This window comes from Solea senegalensis, linkage group LG1 (genome assembly GCF_019176455.1).
Source record: "Solea senegalensis isolate Sse05_10M linkage group LG1, IFAPA_SoseM_1, whole genome shotgun sequence".
Lineage (NCBI taxonomy): Eukaryota > Metazoa > Chordata > Actinopteri > Pleuronectiformes > Soleidae > Solea > Solea senegalensis.
The window spans coordinates 32,320,574-32,338,694 of NC_058021.1; the positions used below are offsets into that span (position 1 = coordinate 32,320,574).

General features: G+C 43.6%; 3 protein-coding genes across 4 annotated transcripts; all 3 read right to left on the reverse strand.

Moving 5' to 3' along the window:
- Nucleotides 1–392: 392 nt before the first annotated feature.
- Nucleotides 393–3,989, reverse strand: LOC122780799 (gamma-glutamyl hydrolase-like). Its single transcript, XM_044044096.1, has 9 exons — nucleotides 3,840–3,989; nucleotides 3,572–3,680; nucleotides 3,360–3,410; nucleotides 2,797–2,881; nucleotides 1,811–1,949; nucleotides 1,130–1,236; nucleotides 957–1,047; nucleotides 732–866; nucleotides 393–623 (listed from the first exon to the last, which is right to left on the reverse strand). The coding sequence occupies exons 1-9, from the start codon at nucleotides 3,889–3,891 to the stop codon at nucleotides 502–504; spliced, it is 891 nt and encodes a 296-aa protein (XP_043900031.1). The 5' UTR covers nucleotides 3,892–3,989; the 3' UTR covers nucleotides 393–501.
- A 1,334-nt stretch (nucleotides 3,990–5,323) lies between these two features.
- LOC122779010 (gamma-glutamyl hydrolase-like) lies at nucleotides 5,324–8,215 on the reverse strand. Its single transcript, XM_044041193.1, has 7 exons — nucleotides 7,791–8,215; nucleotides 7,528–7,612; nucleotides 7,080–7,092; nucleotides 6,650–6,756; nucleotides 6,472–6,562; nucleotides 6,251–6,385; nucleotides 5,324–6,139 (listed from the first exon to the last, which is right to left on the reverse strand). Exons 1-7 carry the CDS (start codon nucleotides 8,213–8,215, stop codon nucleotides 6,018–6,020), a joined length of 978 nt encoding a protein of 325 aa, XP_043897128.1. The 3' UTR covers nucleotides 5,324–6,017.
- Nucleotides 8,216–10,470: 2,255 nt separating this feature from the next.
- LOC122761983 (gamma-glutamyl hydrolase-like) lies at nucleotides 10,471–18,099 on the reverse strand. 2 transcript variants are annotated; one of them, XM_044017260.1, is made up of 9 exons: nucleotides 17,605–18,099; nucleotides 17,356–17,464; nucleotides 17,223–17,273; nucleotides 12,235–12,319; nucleotides 11,996–12,134; nucleotides 11,239–11,345; nucleotides 11,073–11,163; nucleotides 10,836–10,970; nucleotides 10,471–10,718 (listed from the first exon to the last, which is right to left on the reverse strand). In XM_044017260.1, exons 1-9 carry the CDS (start codon nucleotides 17,702–17,704, stop codon nucleotides 10,597–10,599), a joined length of 939 nt encoding a protein of 312 aa, XP_043873195.1. In that variant the 5' UTR covers nucleotides 17,705–18,099; the 3' UTR covers nucleotides 10,471–10,596. The 2 variants fall into 2 exon arrangements, with proteins under 2 accessions (XP_043873195.1, XP_043873125.1); XM_044017190.1 differs by lacking the exons at nucleotides 17,223–17,273; nucleotides 17,356–17,464; nucleotides 17,605–18,099 and adding exons at nucleotides 12,868–12,887; nucleotides 13,036–13,293.
- Nucleotides 18,100–18,121: the final 22 nt, after the last annotated feature.

Sequence of the window (18,121 nt, forward strand, 5' to 3'; positions counted from 1 at the left end):
TCCTGAGGCAGTCGCGTCACATCCGGGCGTTCTGCTGCTTCTCATTGGCTAACAAAGCTGTAAATCAAATTTTTCGAGACGTCCTCCTATTGGTTATTGAATTGGATCTATCTATTGGAAGCCAATCAGATGTCGCCCATTCATATAGACCCATCCTTCACTGAGATACAGGCCAGCAAAGAGAGATACGGCTCAATCTCCATCTGGTGTTCGTTTTTGGAATTAATGTGTGTAAAAGTGTCTGACAGACAGACTTTCTCATGAACTTTGATCTAAATGTAGTTTTTTACTTTAGTTTAGTTTTGTTTTCGACTTTGGAAAGAAAAAGAGTGAAACAGTTGGAAATGCTGAAACAAGTCAGTGAGAAAAGTCGAAAGGACTGTCAACTCAAATGATTTTGAATCATCTTTTTTATTGTAGATTATTTGCTGGCCACTTTAGGGCAGCTGAACATCTAACATTGTTTTGCTGTAATATTAACATTGTAATTTTTCCAGGATATCAGCAGAAAAAATAGGTTTGCTCAAAGCCACACACAGGCCCAGTGTAATCAGGAGAGTAGTTGTATATCAGCGCTTTCCTCTCCTCCTCCTCTGACTCAAATCTGTGGAAGTTCTTCCTGGCTGCAGCAGGGAGAGGAAACAATACCAGACATAAACATCAAAAACACTCTTTATTATGCAGCAACTGACTTCAAATAAAGCACCAAAATAATGCTGCACTCTTCGTACCTTCACCAACAAAGAACTCTGCCATGAGGAACGTGGTCTTGACTGCAGAGGGACAGTGTGCAATAGCAGGGTTTGACCATTCAAATGGACTTTTTTCTGGGTGCCACTGAACCACATAAATTGGGTAATCATACGCTGCCGAAAGGTGAACAAAGAATATGCTCAATTTAATTGTATGTTTTATTTAACTGTGTGCAGATAGAGGTGATGCCGCATTAAACTTACCTTCCAGTGTGGACGCAAACTCAACTTCTCCATCTGTATTCGTGTTAAGAACTTTGTAGAACTTCTTCAGTTTCTCATTTGAGTCGTAAGTCTGAAAGAAACAGAGGAACGTTGCTTGGTTGACAGAGTCTGACTGAACTATTTTCTAACTGTAATAGTAATGAATGACTTACAGATAATGCCAGACTCCACTTGTGCGCGTGTTGTGACAGTGGCTCATTAGTCAGATCTTTGATGATTTCATCTGGGAAGCCACTGTACAACCGGCTGTCTTTAGCATCTAGAGAAGAGCATTCATGTTATAATTCCATACATCCATCCATCCCTTTTCTACCAACTTAATCTTCGCGAGGGGTGCTGTGCCAATCCCAGCTGACATAGGGCGATAGGCGGGGTACACCTGGACAGGGTTCAAACAACCCCGGGACAGGGTACAAACAACCATTCACTCTCACACTCACACGTATGGTCAATTTAGAGTGTCCAATTTAGCTAATCCACATTTTGCATGTTTTTGGACTGTAGGAGGAAACCGGAGAACCCGGAGAAAACTCACGCACACACGGGGAGAACATGCAAACTCCATGCAGAAAGGCCCTTGTTCATACCAGAGCTCGAACCCGGGTATTTTTGCTGCAAAGGCAAGAGTTCTAACCACTACACCAACCGTGTGGCTCATGTTATAATTTATACATACAAATAAGATCCTTTGTCACGAAAAAATTAAAATTAAAATTGATAAAATCTAAATTACACAGTCTCCTACAAATGTCCAAATCAGCTGTAACTGCTACTAGAACATCAAAAAGTCTCTTTTGATAAGTGATAGATATTAAGACAAATCCATACCATACCCTCAGTGAAGGTCAGAGGCAATAATACACCATTTGTCCTGGTCTCTGTCAATAATTCTTCTCCGCATGTCAAAATAGTCATGATTTGAAATCCAAGACAGGTGCCCCACACAGGAAAGTAGTCACCTCTTTTGTTTGCCTGAAACATCACAAACATATGAAACCATAGACATCAACAAACATTACAAGCTGGTCCTCTTCTTCATTTGGCTTCCCCTGAACCTTCTCTGTGGTCTTCCCTTTTCCTCCTGCCTGGCAGCTCCATCTTCAACATCTTTTGTCCAATTTAATCTCTCTCACTATTCTGTATGAGACCAGACTATCTTGACCTTGTCTCTCTTACTTAATTTCCAAACCGAGCTGTCCCTCGAATATGCTCATTTCTAATCGTGTCCATCCTGGTCAGTCCCAAAGAAAATGTCAGCATCTTCAGCTCTGCCTCCTGTCTTTTACACAGTGCCACTGTCTCTAAACCATACTTCATGGCAGGTCTAAATTCTGTCTTTTAGAGCTTGTCTTTCATTTTTGCTGCCATCCTTCTGTTTCACCCCTGACACTCTTCTTCACCTTGAACCCATCTGCCACTCCAACTGTCCTCATACAGGTCCTGCACCACCTTCACATACTACTCTGCTACCCCACACTCCTTCATACCACAGTTCCACTCTTAGCACCCGATCATAAGCTTTCTCTAGATCCACAAAGACACTTCTGACCTTCTCTCTCTTGTGTTAAACTATCTTGACAAAAGTCCATAGCTTTCCTCTCCTCGACATTTCCACATCTCCTCAGGCCTTTCCACTCTTCACTGTCTCCAGAGCTGCCCTCACTTCCTCCTTATTAATCCTCTGCACTTCCTGAGGCACTATTTCCCCCTTCTCAAAATACTGTTTTTACTTGTTAGCACATTTCCATCTCTGTCCTTAATCGCTGAAACACTTCAAGCTTCTGACTTTGTATAAAATCATAATAGTAATAAATCTTACCTCAATAGCAAGGACATAAAAGATCTTAGCCGTCCTTGCATAAGCAGATAAGGTACGGCTTACACATCCACCTGGGAAATAGACCCTAAACAAAATACAAACATTAAGTCAGAGGTTATTAACAAAATGTTTTTATAAATATTATATAAATAGGGAAAAATCCAAGATGGAAGAGAATTTTATTTGACATGTTCATGGCTTTGAAAGGTATCGCTTTGAGCTGCAGTGCACAACTTTTGTTGATTAATATTGATGTCCTTGTTCTGTCTCTGTGAACAGAATTAATGCAACTGGCGATTCTTTGTGTAATCACTTAGATTGTCCATCATTTTCTTGATTCATTGATGAAGCTGTTTATTCGATAAAAAGGTCGTTGAAAATGTTGATCAGCTGAGCAAAAGAAGCCAGATGATATTTAATCATTTAAAAACAGTCAAATCAATTCATTATTAATCTGTGTGCTGTAAAAAAGAGATTGACAGCACAACAAATGGCCAATATTCTTCTAATTCTTATACACTAGATATTTTAGGTAATTGTTTCACAACAGCACATGTATTTACCCATTAATGGAGTTAAACAGTCTCTTGTACTCCTCCACAGTCTGGTGAATCCTGTACAAATTTAAACAGAAGTGGAAGTCAAACATGCCTGAACAGGGCTTTGTACTAACTATTCCAAACTGAATTCTAGCAAACTAGGAGATGCTGCACTAGTGCGCACCACCACATGTGTCATCAGTGTGTAAAGCAGTCAGGTCGTAACTGATGCTTACTTGATAGGGACAACCCTTGCCCCTCCGGACTCCAGGAATTTCACATGAGTTGCAAACATGTGAGATGTCTGGTTTGGTTTAGGATTAGTAGCTTCTTGAGCCAAGATACCTTTAAAAAAATAAAAACAAAAGTGAAACTCCTTATTACAACAAGTAATATTTTCTGATTGAAAAATGACAACACCAAAAAGGAGGTGGTTCAGCTGGCCATTCACATCATATGACAGTTCATAACATGGTATAACCTAAGATGAGAAGATCAACTTACCGATGATGGGTCTGTCATTTCTCTTGGGTGAAGAATTCATCGGGAGAGACATGTTGCTGGACTTTACTTTTTGCTGCTCGTCCTAGTGTCACTGGCCCAAAATATTTCCACAATATTTGGTTCAGTACTTGCCACTGTGCTATACTTGGAAACAATGCACACAGGCAGACTCAGGAATCTAATGACAACCTCAGACTGCACCCTCACTAAGGCATGCTGTGGTTTATTGGGCGTCTGTGTTTGTGTTAACTCAGTCTCCTCCTTGTTTGGGCGCCTCCCAGTTTTTTTGCACCTGAGGATGTTTTCTAATGAGGGAAAACATCACTTGAGGGAAGTGTCGCAAGGAGGAAGCGTGCGTTGAGTTGAGTGTGTGTGTCATGAAACAACATCCTTGACAACATGCTGTGGACACTTTGCCACGTTGCCTGCCTCGGTCCACCGTCAGTTGCAAGTGCTGTGCAGTGTTGAGAAGTCCTGATGTTCCTTTAGGTGTTCTCTTTGGCTCCTGTCCAGCGCTGATGAAGCTGATGGATTGCTTCATGAGTTTGGACCTTCAGCAGTTGGTGATAGCGCTACAGAAGCTCTCTGCGATGGTTTTGAGCACCTGGTCATGATGTCAGCGGTATCCGCCTTCCCCTAGAGCTTTTGGGCAGCAACTCAATAGGCTCCCCTTTCTTCTTCAACACCGAACCTCTCAACTGCCATGCACACTATGATGGTTGTCATGGTCTGCAGCCTCTTCTCCACATCCCCTTTGGCTGTTGCTTCCAGCACCACATCCTCATCAAACGTCTGCTACTCTGATGTTTTAGAGGCTTGAGGCCACTTGATCCTTCTCTTTTCAGACGTCATGTCCATTGCTGTTGTTCGTTAACCTTACATCTGTCCAGCTGGGGTGCTCATACTCCCGGGGTCCTCCTTTGCTTTTTCTGTAGCTTGTTTGGGTTCTCCTTCACAGGAGGTGCAGGGTAGGGATGCTAACCCATGCCACCCCAGTTAGCTGTCTCTCCAGTTGTCACTAAACTCTTCCTGGTTGTCAACCAGCCCATTCCTGGCAGTAACAGGTTTCTCCAGTCAAACAATGTTATGAAACATCAGTGATCATCAGTTTTCTTTTTGTCAGTCAGTCAGTCATCATCTAACCGCTTTATCCTCCACCAGAGGGTCGCGGGGGGTGCTGTGCCAATCTCAGCTACATCGGGCGATAGGCGGGGGACACCCTGGACAGTTCGCCAGTCCATCGCAGGGCCACACACAGCTAGAGACAAACAACCATTCACTCTCACACTCACTCCTATGGTCAATTTAGAGTGTCCAATTTACCTAATCCCCACATTGCATGTTTTTGGACTGTGGGAGGAAGCCGGAGAACCCGGAGAGAACCCACACACACACGGGGAGAACATGCAGAAAGGCCCTTGTTCCAACCGGGGCTCGAACCCGGGTCTTCTCGCAGCAAGGCGAGAGTGCTAACCACTACACCACCGTGTGGCCCTGTAGTGATGTCATTTAAAAGATTTTGGACGCCTCATGATTCAAGATCAGTAACGGCCTCATGCATACATGGCGGCCTATTGCAGCAGCTCCCTTGTGCATTCTACTTCTTCAGTACTTTCATCACTACTTGTCTGCAATGGCTCCTTTTACGATAAAAACTTCCCATGTAGTTTTTATGTTACTGTCTTTAAAGGTAAAAAGGCAACAGGAGGCATAAAAAAGGAGACTGCAAAAAATATAATCACATTATTATATGGTTGATAGAAAGTTAACTACTTATAAATACTATTGTAAAACAGCAAAACTACATATTGTACTCAACTATGAATGTTTGTAGAAGTGTCTATCAGATAGACAGTAGACTTTCTTGTGAACTTTGATTAAAATGTAGTTTTTTACTTTAGTTTTGTTTAGGTTTTTTCCAAACCAGCAGTGTTGCCCCCTTGTGGTTAATCTACCCTGGTGGACATCCTTATTTCCTGGTAAACTTCAACCGGCAAACAAAACTATTGTGTCATATCAACTTTCTTTATACAGACTTTGGAAAGAATAAGAGTGAAACAGTTGGAAATGCTGAAACAAGTCAGTGAGACAAGTTGAATGGACTGTCAACTCAAATGATTTTGACTCGTGTCAACTCGTGTTTCACTGTTATATTAACATTATAATGTTTCCAGGATATCAGCAGAAAAAATAGGTTTGCTCAAAGCCATACACCGGCGCAGTGTAAACAGTGGGGTAGTTGTATATCAGCGCTTTCAGCTCCTCCTCCTCGGTTTCAAATCTGTGGAAGTTCTTCCTGGCTGCAGCAGGGAGAGGAAACAACACCAGACATTAACATCAAAAACACTTTTTTTTATTGCGCAGCAACTGACTTCAAATGAAGCACCCAAGTAATGCTGCACTCTTCGTACCTTCGCAAACAAAGAACTCTGCCATGAGGAATGAGGTCTTGACTGCTGAGGGACAGTGTGCAACAGCAGGCTTTGTCCATTCAAATGCATTTTTTTCTGGGTGCCACTGAATTGCATAAATTGGATAATCATACGCTGCAGAAAGGTGAACAAAGAATATGCTATAATGTTGTGTTTTATTTAACTGTGTGCAGATAAAGGTGACACCACATTAAACTTACCTTCCATTGTGGACACAAACTCAACTTTTCCGTCCGTATTTGTGTTAAGAACTTTGTAGAACTTCTTCAGTTTCTCATTTGAGTTGTAAGTCTGAAAGAAACAGAAGACGGTTGCTTTGTTGACAGTGTCTGACTGAGAACCTTTTTCTCTTCGTAATAGTAAAGAGTAATGACTTACAGATAATGCCAGACTCCACTTGTGCGCGTGTTGTGACAGTGGCTCAGAAGCCAGATCTTTGATGACTTCATCTGGGAAGCCCCTGAACATCGGGCTGTCTTTGGCACCTAGAGATGAGCAATAATGTTATAATTTGTTTATGCAATAAATTAATGTTTCATCATACATTTATGCAAAGAAGGTCCACCTTTGTCCTGCAACAACCATCTGACATTAAACTTAATAAACAGTCTCCTAAAATGTCCAAATGAGCTGCTTCAGTGTCAAAAAGTCTCTTTTTTGATAAGTGATAGATATTAAGACAAATCCATACCATCAGTGAAAGTGAGAGGCATTAACACATCCTTTGTGTCAGTCACTGTTAGTAAGTCTTGTCAAAAAACACAGTATGTGTAATCCTAGATGTTGCCCCACACAGGAAAATAGTCACCTTTCTTGTTTGCCTGAAACATCACAGACATAATGAAACCTTCAACAAACATCAACAAACATTTCAAGCTGGTCCTCTTCTTCTTCCTTTAATCGGTTAATCAGTGTCACCGTCTATAAAAAAGGCCTGCTAGCACGTCTCACTACCTTTCGTAGACCTTGTAGACCTCAGCTTTCATTTTTGCTGCTATCCCTCTGTTAGACATCAACCTTCGCACTCATTTGGTTGCCCCCTGGTATTTAATCTTACCCACTTTCACTGCCTCTACTTCTTGAATCCAGCATAGCACCTGTCTCACTGTCCAGAGGACACATCCTGAGGCACTAGTTTCTCTCTCCCTCTCTCATTTTCCTCATTCATCAGCTCATCAAAGTACTCTTTCCATCTTCACAACACACAGTTTACTTGTTAGTATATTCATTTTAAAAAAACAACAACACATATTTACCTCAATAGCAAGCTCATAAAAGATCTTTGCAGACCTTGTATAAGCAGATGAGGTGCGGCTCACACGTCCGCCTGGGAAATAAACCCTGAACAAAACACAAACATAAAGTGAGAGGTTATTGACAATACATGGTCATGTCCCCCTAGGTGTCCTGTGGGGAGTAGTCCTAGACTAAGGGGTGGACAGCTTATTGCTACAGGTGGTCTGATCTCTGTACTCAAGGGAGCTTGCTCCGCATTGCTGGCAGTGATTCAGACTCATACCCATGTAAAGGATTTCTAGGTGCAGCAGGGTGGTGGAGGATGTCAGGTTTAAGGAACCAGAGGATCCTGTCCCTGCATTTTGCAGATAGCGTGGTCCTACTGGCTTCATCAAACAGCGACCAGCTGAGTGTGAAGCGGTTGGAGTGAGGATCAGCACCTCTAAATCTGAAGCCATGGTACTCAGCCAGAGAAAGGTGGATTGCCCACTTCCCTAAGTCTAGAAGTTTAACTATCTCAGGGTCTTGTTCAAGAGTGAGGGGAAAGTGGAGCGAGAGATTGACAGGCGGATTGGGACAGCCTCTGCAGTGATGCAGACGCTGTACCAGGGTGTAGATAGGGTGAGGAGAGTGGACAGTCGGCCAAGGCTCAGAGTCGAGCCACTGCTCCTTCACATCACAAGGACCCAATTCAGGTGGTTCAGGCATCTAAGTTAGGATGTGCCCTGAACTTCTATCTGGGGTGGTGTTTTGGGCATGCCCAACCAGAAGGAGGACCCAGGGCAGACCCAAGACACACTGGAGAGATTATACCTCTCGTCTGGCCTGGGAACGCCTCAGTGTCCCACCAGCAGAGCTGGGTAAGGTGGGGTGGTTGGGGAGAGCAGTGTCTGGGCCTCACTGGTCTTGCGACCTGTACACGGATAAGCGTAAGGAGTGAACTCCTGTTACAGCCATTTTGGTTCAGTTGCCACTACACCTCTCAACTACAACAGTAACTTACCGATGATGGGTCTGTCATTTCTCTTGGCTGAAGACTTGAACCTCAACTGGTTTTTAAATATCACACTTTTCGCTGCTCGTCTTAGCGCCTCCATTGATCCGGCTGGTACAACACTCCTGGTTAGATACAGCTAAAGCATTCGCCTCATGGTAAATGCAACTGTGCTACATGTCGGAACAATGTGCCCAGGCAGACTCAGGAATGTTACAAACCCTCATACCACATTGCATCCACCCAACACAACTGCTCAACACTAAACAGCTTTAATCTCACTGCTCATCCTGGATCAAAATATCCTCTGTTATACCCTGTAAAGTCCAGGGGATGATGGGAGTAAAAATAAGTGAAATTTGAAAGTGATTTTTTTAAATGTTTAGTATTTTTTATTAAAGGCCACATAGACCGGAAGCTCCAATCAACGCTGCGTTTGTGTGTGTATCTGCGCCATGACCTCGTTTCAGAACAAACAGTTCAGCCACTGCTGAGAAAATAGTGTTGTATTGTTTTCCTGGGCTCTGCGAAGCGGATCGGCACTTCCTTAATTTGATGTCGTCATCAAAAATGCTCACCACTCCTCTCACCACCGTAGCGCCTCCTGGTGCGGGCACTAGTCCGGGCACATCCGGGTGCGTACATTCAACCGCAGAAGAAGAAGATCTACTCTCGTTGTAGCTGCTGAGATACAGAGCATCCACCGTGCCAGAGGGGGAGCTGTGTATCTGAGAGCTGGCCTATCTATTACATCACTTCCAGGTACCTGGCCAATCACAGGACAGTGGGAAAGCTCTCGTTGGCTGGCCAATCACAACACAGTCCACATTCTAGGAGTGTGGTTTGGGTCTGAAACAGCGCAGCTGACGAGAGCGTCAGTGAGGAGAGATTGGCTCGTTTGCCGCAATTAGGAGGTTTGTAATCATGAAAACAAGTTAATATATGTAAGTAGACCTCCATAACTAACATATATGTGTGATACAAGCATTCTATGTCACCTTTAAACTAAAGTGAGCTGCTCTGAGAGTAGCTGCTTGACTCACAAAAGGAGAAACAAGACACCATTAACCCCCAAAACAGGCACCAGTCCTAGGCATCTGTGGAAAAAAGTAGAACACACAGTAGAACGCAGGATAAGGATGTCCTGCACGTAACACCCACGCTACATAAAAAACAATTGGCTGATGCTTCTGGTCTTCAATCAGTCTAAAAGGGCACACGTCACCCCTCTGTTCGTTGAGCTACCCCTAGCCGCCCGCATCAAATTCAAATCACTGATGCTAGCCTACAAAGTGCTTCATGGGTCTGCTCCCACCTGCTTGAATGCTCTGCTAAAGGCTTATGTTACCCCTAGACTCTTTTTGTGCGTTCCAAGCTGATGGAATGACCTACCAATCGCTACAAGAACAGGGGACGTCCCTGTCTATCTTCAAGTAGCTCTTGAAGCCCCAGCTTTTCCAAAAGCATCTTCTGTCCCAGCACTTACCTTACCCCCCTACCCTGCATCTGCATCTCCAATCTCCTTCTGCACTTGGATCCGCGTCTGCTAATCTCACCCTCTGTCAGTCCACTGTTCCTACCTGGTGGAGTTCTTTCCAAGACTTCTTCTATGTAGCTTATTCCTCGTTTGCTAAAAGCTTAAATGTAAATGTGTAACAACCAAAAAACTAAACCGAAGAATCAAGTGGCAACCAGCCTCATGAATCACAATTTGGCGTCACCTGCTACCAGCTGTGAATCACACCGCTGTCCACCTGAACATGTCGTACTTTTTTCCTCTAAATGGGAACGTATTTTACAAAACAATTCAGTGATTCAGTGACGATAACCTGAAACTAGCCATAGAGACTAACACTTTTGGAAAATGATAACTGACAAGCTTCAAAACAGAAAACCGTTTCTATATAACGTTGGACATGCTGAATCAGGGAAGTGATTCAGTAACTTCAGTAACTGTTGAGTGAAGCAAAGAAAAATAGACATTTTATCGTTTTTTATTCGTATTTTTTTGGGGCCACTTAAAGGCAGCAGAACATAATGGCAACATTTAACACTGTTTTACTGTAATATTTCCATTGTGATGTTTTCAGCGTCATCAGCAGAAATAATAGGTTTGCTCAAAGCCAGACACAGGCCCAGTGTACACAGGAGAGTAGTTGTATATCAACGCTTTCCTCTCCTCCTCCTCTGATTCAAATCTGTGGAAGTTCTTTCTGGCTGCAGCAGGGAGAAGAAAACAATAACATGACATCAAGATTAAAAACCCTTTTTTTATTGTGCAGCTACTATTTAAAAGAAGCACCAAAAAAAATAATAATGCTGCACTCTTCGTACCTTCGCCAACAAAGAACTCTGCTATGTGGAACGTGGTCTTGACTGCTGAGGGACAGTGTGCAATAGCAGGCTTTGTCCATTCAAATGCATTTTTTTCTGGGTGCCATTGAATCGCATAAATCGGGTAATCATAGGCTGCGGGAAAGGTGAACAGAGAATATGCTGAATTTAATGGGATGCTTTGTTTGACCTGGAATGGGAGCAGATACTGTACATGTGATGTCACGTTAAACTTACCTTCCATTGTGGAAACAAACTCAACTTCTCCGTCCTTATTCGTGGTCAGAACTTTGTAGAACTTCTTCAGTTTCTCATTTGAGTTGAAAGTCTGAAAGAAACAGAGGAAGGTTGCAATCTTTGGCGGTTTTTTGATGGAAAATCGTAACAGTAAGGAATGACTTACAGATAACGCCAGACTCCACCTGTGTGCGTGTTGTGACAGCGGCTCAGAGGCCAGTTCTTTCATGAGTTCCTCTGTGAAGCCCCTGAACATCGGGCTTTCTTTGGCATCTTGGAGATGAAAAATAAAGTTATAGTAGTAATATTAGGCCCTGAGCACGAATGGCAGGGGCCGAAATGGCTCCTGGCACAACTTTGTGCGAGGAACCTATTGTTATCCTTCACGTTATTATTATATCTGTGGATTTGCGGTCATTTGTGAGGGGTTAACGGGCATAAAATCTCTTGAAACTTTGCATGGAGGTCAGGTCTGGTGAAAATGCGATATGGGCATAGTTCCCGGACATGTGCGTGGCTCAAGGGCTCTAAAGCGCCTCCCTAATGTGAGGCAAAACTGAGTTGCATCAATTTCCCTAAACTTGGTGGGAAGATGTTATAGACCAAGACGAACAAAAAAGTCGACCGTAACCATGGCCTCAACTCAATATGAAGTCGGCCATTTTGGTGTCCATTTTGGCGATTTGCACCTTATGTAAATGATCGTGCCCATTTGTACTCGTTTAAATGATGTTAGCATTAAAACTCAGCAAACATTGCTACTTCCCCATCTGGTAGTCTATTCATCATGCTTAGATAGCTTTAACTTCGGAGATGAGCTCGTTCAGTTTCAAACCCGACATAAATAACTTTTGGATTACAGTAAAGATTTAAACCTGCCTCTGTATGAATAAGTATTGTACATATCAAGACAAAAGCCATACCGTCAGTGAAGGTCAGAGGCAATAATACACCCTTTGTGTTGGTCACGATCAGTAAGTCTTCTCCACTTGTCAGATAAGACAGCATGTGTAATCCCAGACAGGTGCCCCACACGGGGAAATAGTCGCCTTTCTTATTCGCCTGAAACGTCACAGACCATATGAAACCTGGAGCAACATTAACAAACTCAAATTTCAAGTGGGTAACTTGTGGAAAAAAAAAAAAAAAGACGTAAATTTACCTCGATAGCAAGCTCATAAAAGATCTTTGCAGACCTCGCGTAAGCAGATGACATGGGGCAAACGGGTCCGCCCGGTAACAGGACCCTGAAAAAAACACAAACATAACGTCAGAAGATGTACAGAGAGGAAATTTTGGCCATGTTTGTTGTTGTTTGGTCTTCATGAAAGCAGAATGTTGTGTCCGGCTCTGTCAAGCAAAACTATCAGACCTGACTAAGGGGACATTCATTTGTGTGTATACACCCACAGGACAGGGTGGTTGGAACAAAAAGCCTTTCTTTTGACAGGATGGCAAAGGAAAAAACGTGGGACAGCCAGGGAGATAAAGAAGGTGGTCAGGAGTACTGGAAGTCTCTCGAGAGAAAAAGGCTTATCATGAGTTGTGTAAGAGACACTCTGGAAGGAGACAAATACTTGTATCGATTGACTAGACAGAGAGACGTGGGAAGGAGGTTCAGCAGGTTAGAGTGATTAAGGACTTTGAGGAGCTGATGAATGAGGAAAATGAGAGAGAGGAGGACAGATGGAGAGGAACTCGTGCCTTGGGAAGTGCAGAGGATTAGTAAGGAGGAAGTGAGGTTCCGCTGTGAAGAGAATGAGTAGCGGAAAGGCAGTTGGTACAGACGACATACCTGTGGAGGTATGGAGATGTCTTTGGTCCAGATTGTTGAACACAGTCACGGAGAGCAAGAAAATCCCAGAGGAAGGGGGACAAGTAAAGGAAAAAAGTGAAGATCAAGTGGGGAGTGGCAGAGAAGTATGCGAGGGTGTTTGCAGTGGTGAGATGAAAGTGGGATTACGCCAAGGATCAGCTCCGAGCTTGTTCTCGTCTGCAACTGTGACGGACGGGTTGATAGATGAGGTCCGGCAGGAGTCTCCATGGACTCTGTTGTTTGCAGATAATATTGTAATCTGCGGTGAGAGGAGAGGACAGGTGGAAGAGAACCTGGAGAGGTGGAGGTCTGCACTGAAGAGAGCGGAGGAATAAAGGTTAGTAGAGATGTCTGTTGAGAGGGACCAGGATGGACAGGATGAGAAATGAGCATATTTGAGGGACAGCTCAGGTTGAACGGTTTGGAGAAGTGAGAACGTCAAGATGGTTTGGTCACAGGCAGAGGAGGAGGGACAGTGATTATACTGCACAGATGATGTTGAAGATGGAGCTGCCGGGCGGGAGAAAAAAAATAGGAAGACGAGTTTTAATTTAATTTTGTTGTCGTCAGTTACACGGATGTGTGTAAATTCTGGTGATAGCACAGCAAATGGAGAGCAAAGCATATTCTTGCACAGCAGCTATGGAGAGAATTCTCTTCCTTTATTGTTCAATCAAATAGAATAGATTTGAAACCAAAAAATATTTCTTCAACTTCAATCAAAACTAATGTTTGTAAGTAAAAACATACAACCATTTTGCTTATAAATCAGTCCTCTTTGCTTGCGAATTCAACTGCACTCGATGGGTGGGACCTACGCTGGTGGATGAGAGAAGAGTTTCTATTGGTTGGTTTGACCTGGCTCCAGCTCCAGCTCCGTCTTCCGCATTACACCCATTTCTCCCTTGTGCTGCGCTGCTTGGAGGTAAGCCTGTTGCTCTTGAAACATTTCCCATAAGTAATACATTGCGCTATATATCGTTGGCTACATCCTGCCGTACATTCACAACAACAACAACAACAACAACAACACAAGTAATGAATTATAATGCCCTGCTGCTGCTGTCTCTGCTAGTCACGGTATGAGCAGAGTAACTGATGAGTGAGTGAATTACAGGGAGGCGTATACAACGTAGGGCTGTGATTTCAACATTTAGTGTTGCATGGTACTCGCAGTGCCAAAACGTCACAGTTCCTACACAACAGTACTACCGTGGATTACTAAACTACTGCTGAACGCGGTGCCAGTTTCCATTGTGTCGTGGGTTCTCACTACAGCTGTTCTAATGTCAACAAACACACGTGGCGAATCATTTAAAGGCGACATCGAATGCTTGTATCACACATATATGTTAGTTATGGAGGTCTACTTACATATATTAACTTGTTTTCATGATTAAAAACCTCCTAGTCGCTGCAAACGAGCCGATCAAAATATCTCCTCACTGATGCTCTCGTCAGCCACGCTGTTTCAGACCAAAACCACACCCCCAGAACGTGGACTGTGTTGTGATTGGCCAGCCAACGAGAGCTTTCCCACTGTCCTGTGATTGGCCAGGTACCTGGAAGTGACGTAATAGATAGGCCAGCTTTCAGATACACAGCTCCCCCTCTGGCACGGTGGATGCTCTGCATCTCAGCAGCTACAACAAGAGTAGATCTTCTTCTTCTGCGGTTGAATGTACGCAACCGGATGTGCCCGGACTAGTGCCCGCACCAGGAGGCGCTACGGTGGTGAGAGGAGTGGTGAGGATTTCTGATCACGACATCAAATTAAGGAAGTGCCGATCCGCTTCGCAGAGCCCAGGAAAACAATACAACACTATTTTCTCAGCAGTGGCTGAACTGTTTGTTCTGAAACTTTAGGGTTTCATAAACGAGGTCATGACGCAGATACGCACACAAATGCAGCGTTAATTGGAGCTTCCGGTCTATGTCGCCTTTAAAAATTCACGCACATTACCAAACTCAGATTTATGTGTTTGTTATACTATGGAATGGATCTACAGAATCATTGGGAACATTGATCTTCATTCGCTGTTGTTTTTTATTGACCATGACTTTTATTGTTATGCAATGTTACATAAATACTGTCAAAGTAATATGTCCGTTTTTCTTTTAATGCCCGAATGGAAAACCAACAGCAGTCACAAGCTAGGGTAAGTCATTGCTTAATTTGTTTCTGTACAGTCTCAGTGACAGTAATGCATTGTACTGTTATGTACTGTAATGTACAGATGTCCTTTTACCAATGTCCATACATGTGACATGCCTTTCCAGTATGATGCATGTGAAGCCACGGAGATGGCCAGACACCTCCTGTCTCTGATTTCAAGGGCAATGCCCAATTAAAGTCAGGGGCATGGACAGAGTCAGGGACAGGGACAATCAGGGACAGGGACTGTCAGGGACATGGACAGAGTCAGGGACAGAGTCAGGGACATGCACAGAGTCAGGGACAGGGACAGAGTCAGGGACAGAGTCAGGGACAGAGTCAGGGGACTGAGTCAGTCGGGGACTGGAGTCAGGGACTGTCAGTGAACAGTCTGAGTCAGGGACATGTACAGTCAGGGACAGTGTCAGGGACATCAGGTCAGGGACAGAGTCAGGGACAGGGAGTCAGGGACAGGAGTCAGGGACAGAGTCAGGGGACGAGGGACGGGGTCAGGGACTGAGTCAGGGACATGTACAGAGTCAGGGACAGGGACAGAGTCAGGGACATGTACAGAGTCAGTGACTGAGTCAGGGACAGGGACAGAGTCATCGACTCTGTGGCCAGGTAGACAGTTTTGCATCCATGCACATTTTCACGTTACATGCATTTTATCAGGATCACTCTCTTCTCTTCATGTGGAGGGAACATGACCAAGTTAGGCTTTTAACACTGCACATTTTTACTACTTTTTCTACATTGTTTCTACTGTAGACATTATACTGTAGCTGCAATTTCACCATTAATACTATGGGATTATTCAGGTAGAACGAATTACATTACTCTGGCTTTGCCATGATGGTAGCGCAATGATGGAGCTGCTGATTTGGGTTATGTGGTTTAATTTGTGGATCTGTATTATTTTCTCTGGTACGTGAATGTGGTGCATGTGGCTTGACAGTTGGCTTACTTTAAGTCGGAACTAATTACATTATTTTTCTACAATCACACAGGTCTTTCCCTGGATTCTTCCGAGGCAAGAAAAGAGCACTCTCCAGAGGTCAAATGCCTACAGCCAAGGCTGTGAAGATATGGAAGCTGTTCGATCTAAGTCAGTCTGTCCCGGACTCTGTACAGAAGCTGCTGTCGCATCGATTCCTGCAACAAGAAAGACACATCTAAAAAATAAAGTAACATAACAAAAAAGAGATGGTGGCATCACCACAAGCACTTCAGAGTATTACACTTTATTTTATTTCAAAAAACATTTGAAATCATAATGTGTAGAGTGAAGGCATATAACAATGTAATGTGATCAGAGCACAGCATATAAGGTCTTAACAGTTGATTAAGGACCGTCTGACTCAGCTGCTCCTGTATAGACCAGTAATGCTGGCTGGTTAGAAACATGTGCGTGAACTTGTTCAATGATTCGCCCACGTGTGTTTGTTGACATTAGAACAGCTGTAGTGAGAACCTGCGACACAGTGGAAACTGGCACCGTGTTCAGCGGTAGTTTAGTGATCCGTGGTAGTGCCGCTGTGTAGGAACCATGACGTTTTGGCACCGCGAGTATCATGAAACACTAAATAAATGTTGAAATCACAGCCCTGTAATTCACTCAGTCATCAGTTACTCTGCTCATGCCGTGACTAGCAGAGGCATCGATGTTGCTGCTAGTCAGTGTGCTTGCAGCAGCAGGGCATTATATTTCATTACTTGTGTTGTTGTTGTTGTTGTTGTTGTTGTTGTGAATGTACAGCAGGCTGTAGCCAACGATATATAGCACAATGTATTACTTATGGTTAACGTTTCAAGAGCAACAGGCTTACCTCCAAGCAGCGCAGCACAAGGGAGAAGTGGGTGTAATGCGGAAGACGGAGCTGGAGGTGGAGTCAGGTCAAACCAACCAATAGAAACTCTTCTCTCATACACCAGCGTAGGCCCCGCCCATCGAGTGCAGTTTTTGAAAGCAAAATGGTCGTATGTTTTTACTTACAAACATTAGTTTTGATTGAAGTTGAAGAAATATGTTCTCGCATTTTTTTTTTCTGTTCTGTTTCAATCTCAAATCTCTTTTTTGGTTTCAAATCTATTCTATTTGATTGAACAATAAAGGAGCAGAATTCTCTCCGTAAGCGGCCCGATGATTTAACCATTTCACCTCGACGCAATTACTTACCCGTTGATGCAGTTGAACAGTCTCTCGTACTCCTCCACAGTCTGGTTTATCCTGTAAGCAATGTTAACCACAAGTCGCTTACGCAGAAATATTCTGAGAATGTAAAGTCGCCCGACGATGAAGTGATACGTACATGACAGGGACAACTCTCGCTCCTCCCGACTCCAGGAATTTCACATGAGAGGCATACAGGTAAGACGTCCGGTTCGGTTTGGGAAAAGTAAGTTCTTGAGCCATGACACCTTTGATAAATAAAAGCATAATCATACAATTTTAACGTTGACCCATGGCTCAAACTTAGCTTTTTTTTTTTGTTTTTTTTTTGAATATGGAAGTACCCAACGTGGTATAACATAACATAAAGATAACAACATGGACTTACCGACGATGGGTCTGTCATTTCTCTTGGCTGAAGATTTAAATCGCAAACACAACTGGTTTGGGAACTTTAAGCTTCTCACTGATCGTCTGAGCGCCTCCATCGATACAACACGTCCGCTCAGATGCAGCTAATGATTCCAACAAGAACCCCGACAGGATTTCCACAGCGTCTGGTTCGGTTCTTGCATCTGTGCTACACTGGATGCCAATCGCACACCCAAGAAGAGCGTCGGGAATGTAACGACGCCCTTGAGGTAACACGCGGCCCAGACCGGTTCTTCATGACAACCACGCAACGTAACAGCAGCCAAAGCACGAACACACAGAGTGACGCTCACTGTGGGACAATTGGAGACATTAACTCATACTGTAGTTCAAACTAGGAAAGGTTTTGTACCCATAAACCAGGGGAGTTCCAAAAAAAAACATGAATTACTGGCAAACACAAAAGACTATCTATCTTGTCTGTGGACAGAATAACAGGGAAGACAGGTGTGTGTGTGTGTGTGTGTGTTACC

What these genes read in the sequence shown, in the direction of transcription:
- LOC122780799 (XM_044044096.1), bottom strand. Translation starts at nt 3,891, where the DNA reads ATGTCTCTCCCGATGAATTCTTCACCCAAGAGAAATGACAGACCCATC. An exon ending in CTGTTTAACTCCATTAATGG is followed by an intron (nt 2,882 to 3,359) that starts GTAAATACATGT and finishes TATTTTGTTTAG; the next exon opens with GGTCTATTTCCCAGGTGGAT. An exon ending in AGAGTTCTTTGTTGGTGAAG is followed by an intron (nt 624 to 731) that starts GTACGAAGAGTG and finishes TCCCTGCTGCAG; the next exon opens with CCAGGAAGAACTTCCACAGA.
- LOC122779010 (XM_044041193.1), bottom strand. Translation starts at nt 8,215, where the DNA reads ATGCCTGAACCACCTGAATTGGGTCCTTGTGATGTGAAGGAGCAGTGG. An exon ending in CCTAGAAATCCTTTACATGG is followed by an intron (nt 7,613 to 7,790) that starts GTATGAGTCTGA and finishes TGTTTTGTTCAG; the next exon opens with GGTTTATTTCCCAGGCGGAC. An exon ending in AGTGGAGTCTGGCATTATCT is followed by an intron (nt 6,563 to 6,649) that starts GTAAGTCATTAC and finishes TGTTTCTTTCAG; the next exon opens with ACTTACAACTCAAATGAGAA.
- LOC122761983 (XM_044017190.1), bottom strand. Translation starts at nt 13,281, where the DNA reads ATGCTCATTTCTCATCCTGTCCATCCTGGTCCCTCTCAACAGACATCT. An exon ending in GCCTCTGACCTTCACTGACG is followed by an intron (nt 11,346 to 11,995) that starts GTATGGCTTTTG and finishes TTCATCTCCAAG; the next exon opens with ATGCCAAAGAAAGCCCGATG. An exon ending in AGAGTTCTTTGTTGGCGAAG is followed by an intron (nt 10,719 to 10,835) that starts GTACGAAGAGTG and finishes TCCCTGCTGCAG; the next exon opens with CCAGAAAGAACTTCCACAGA.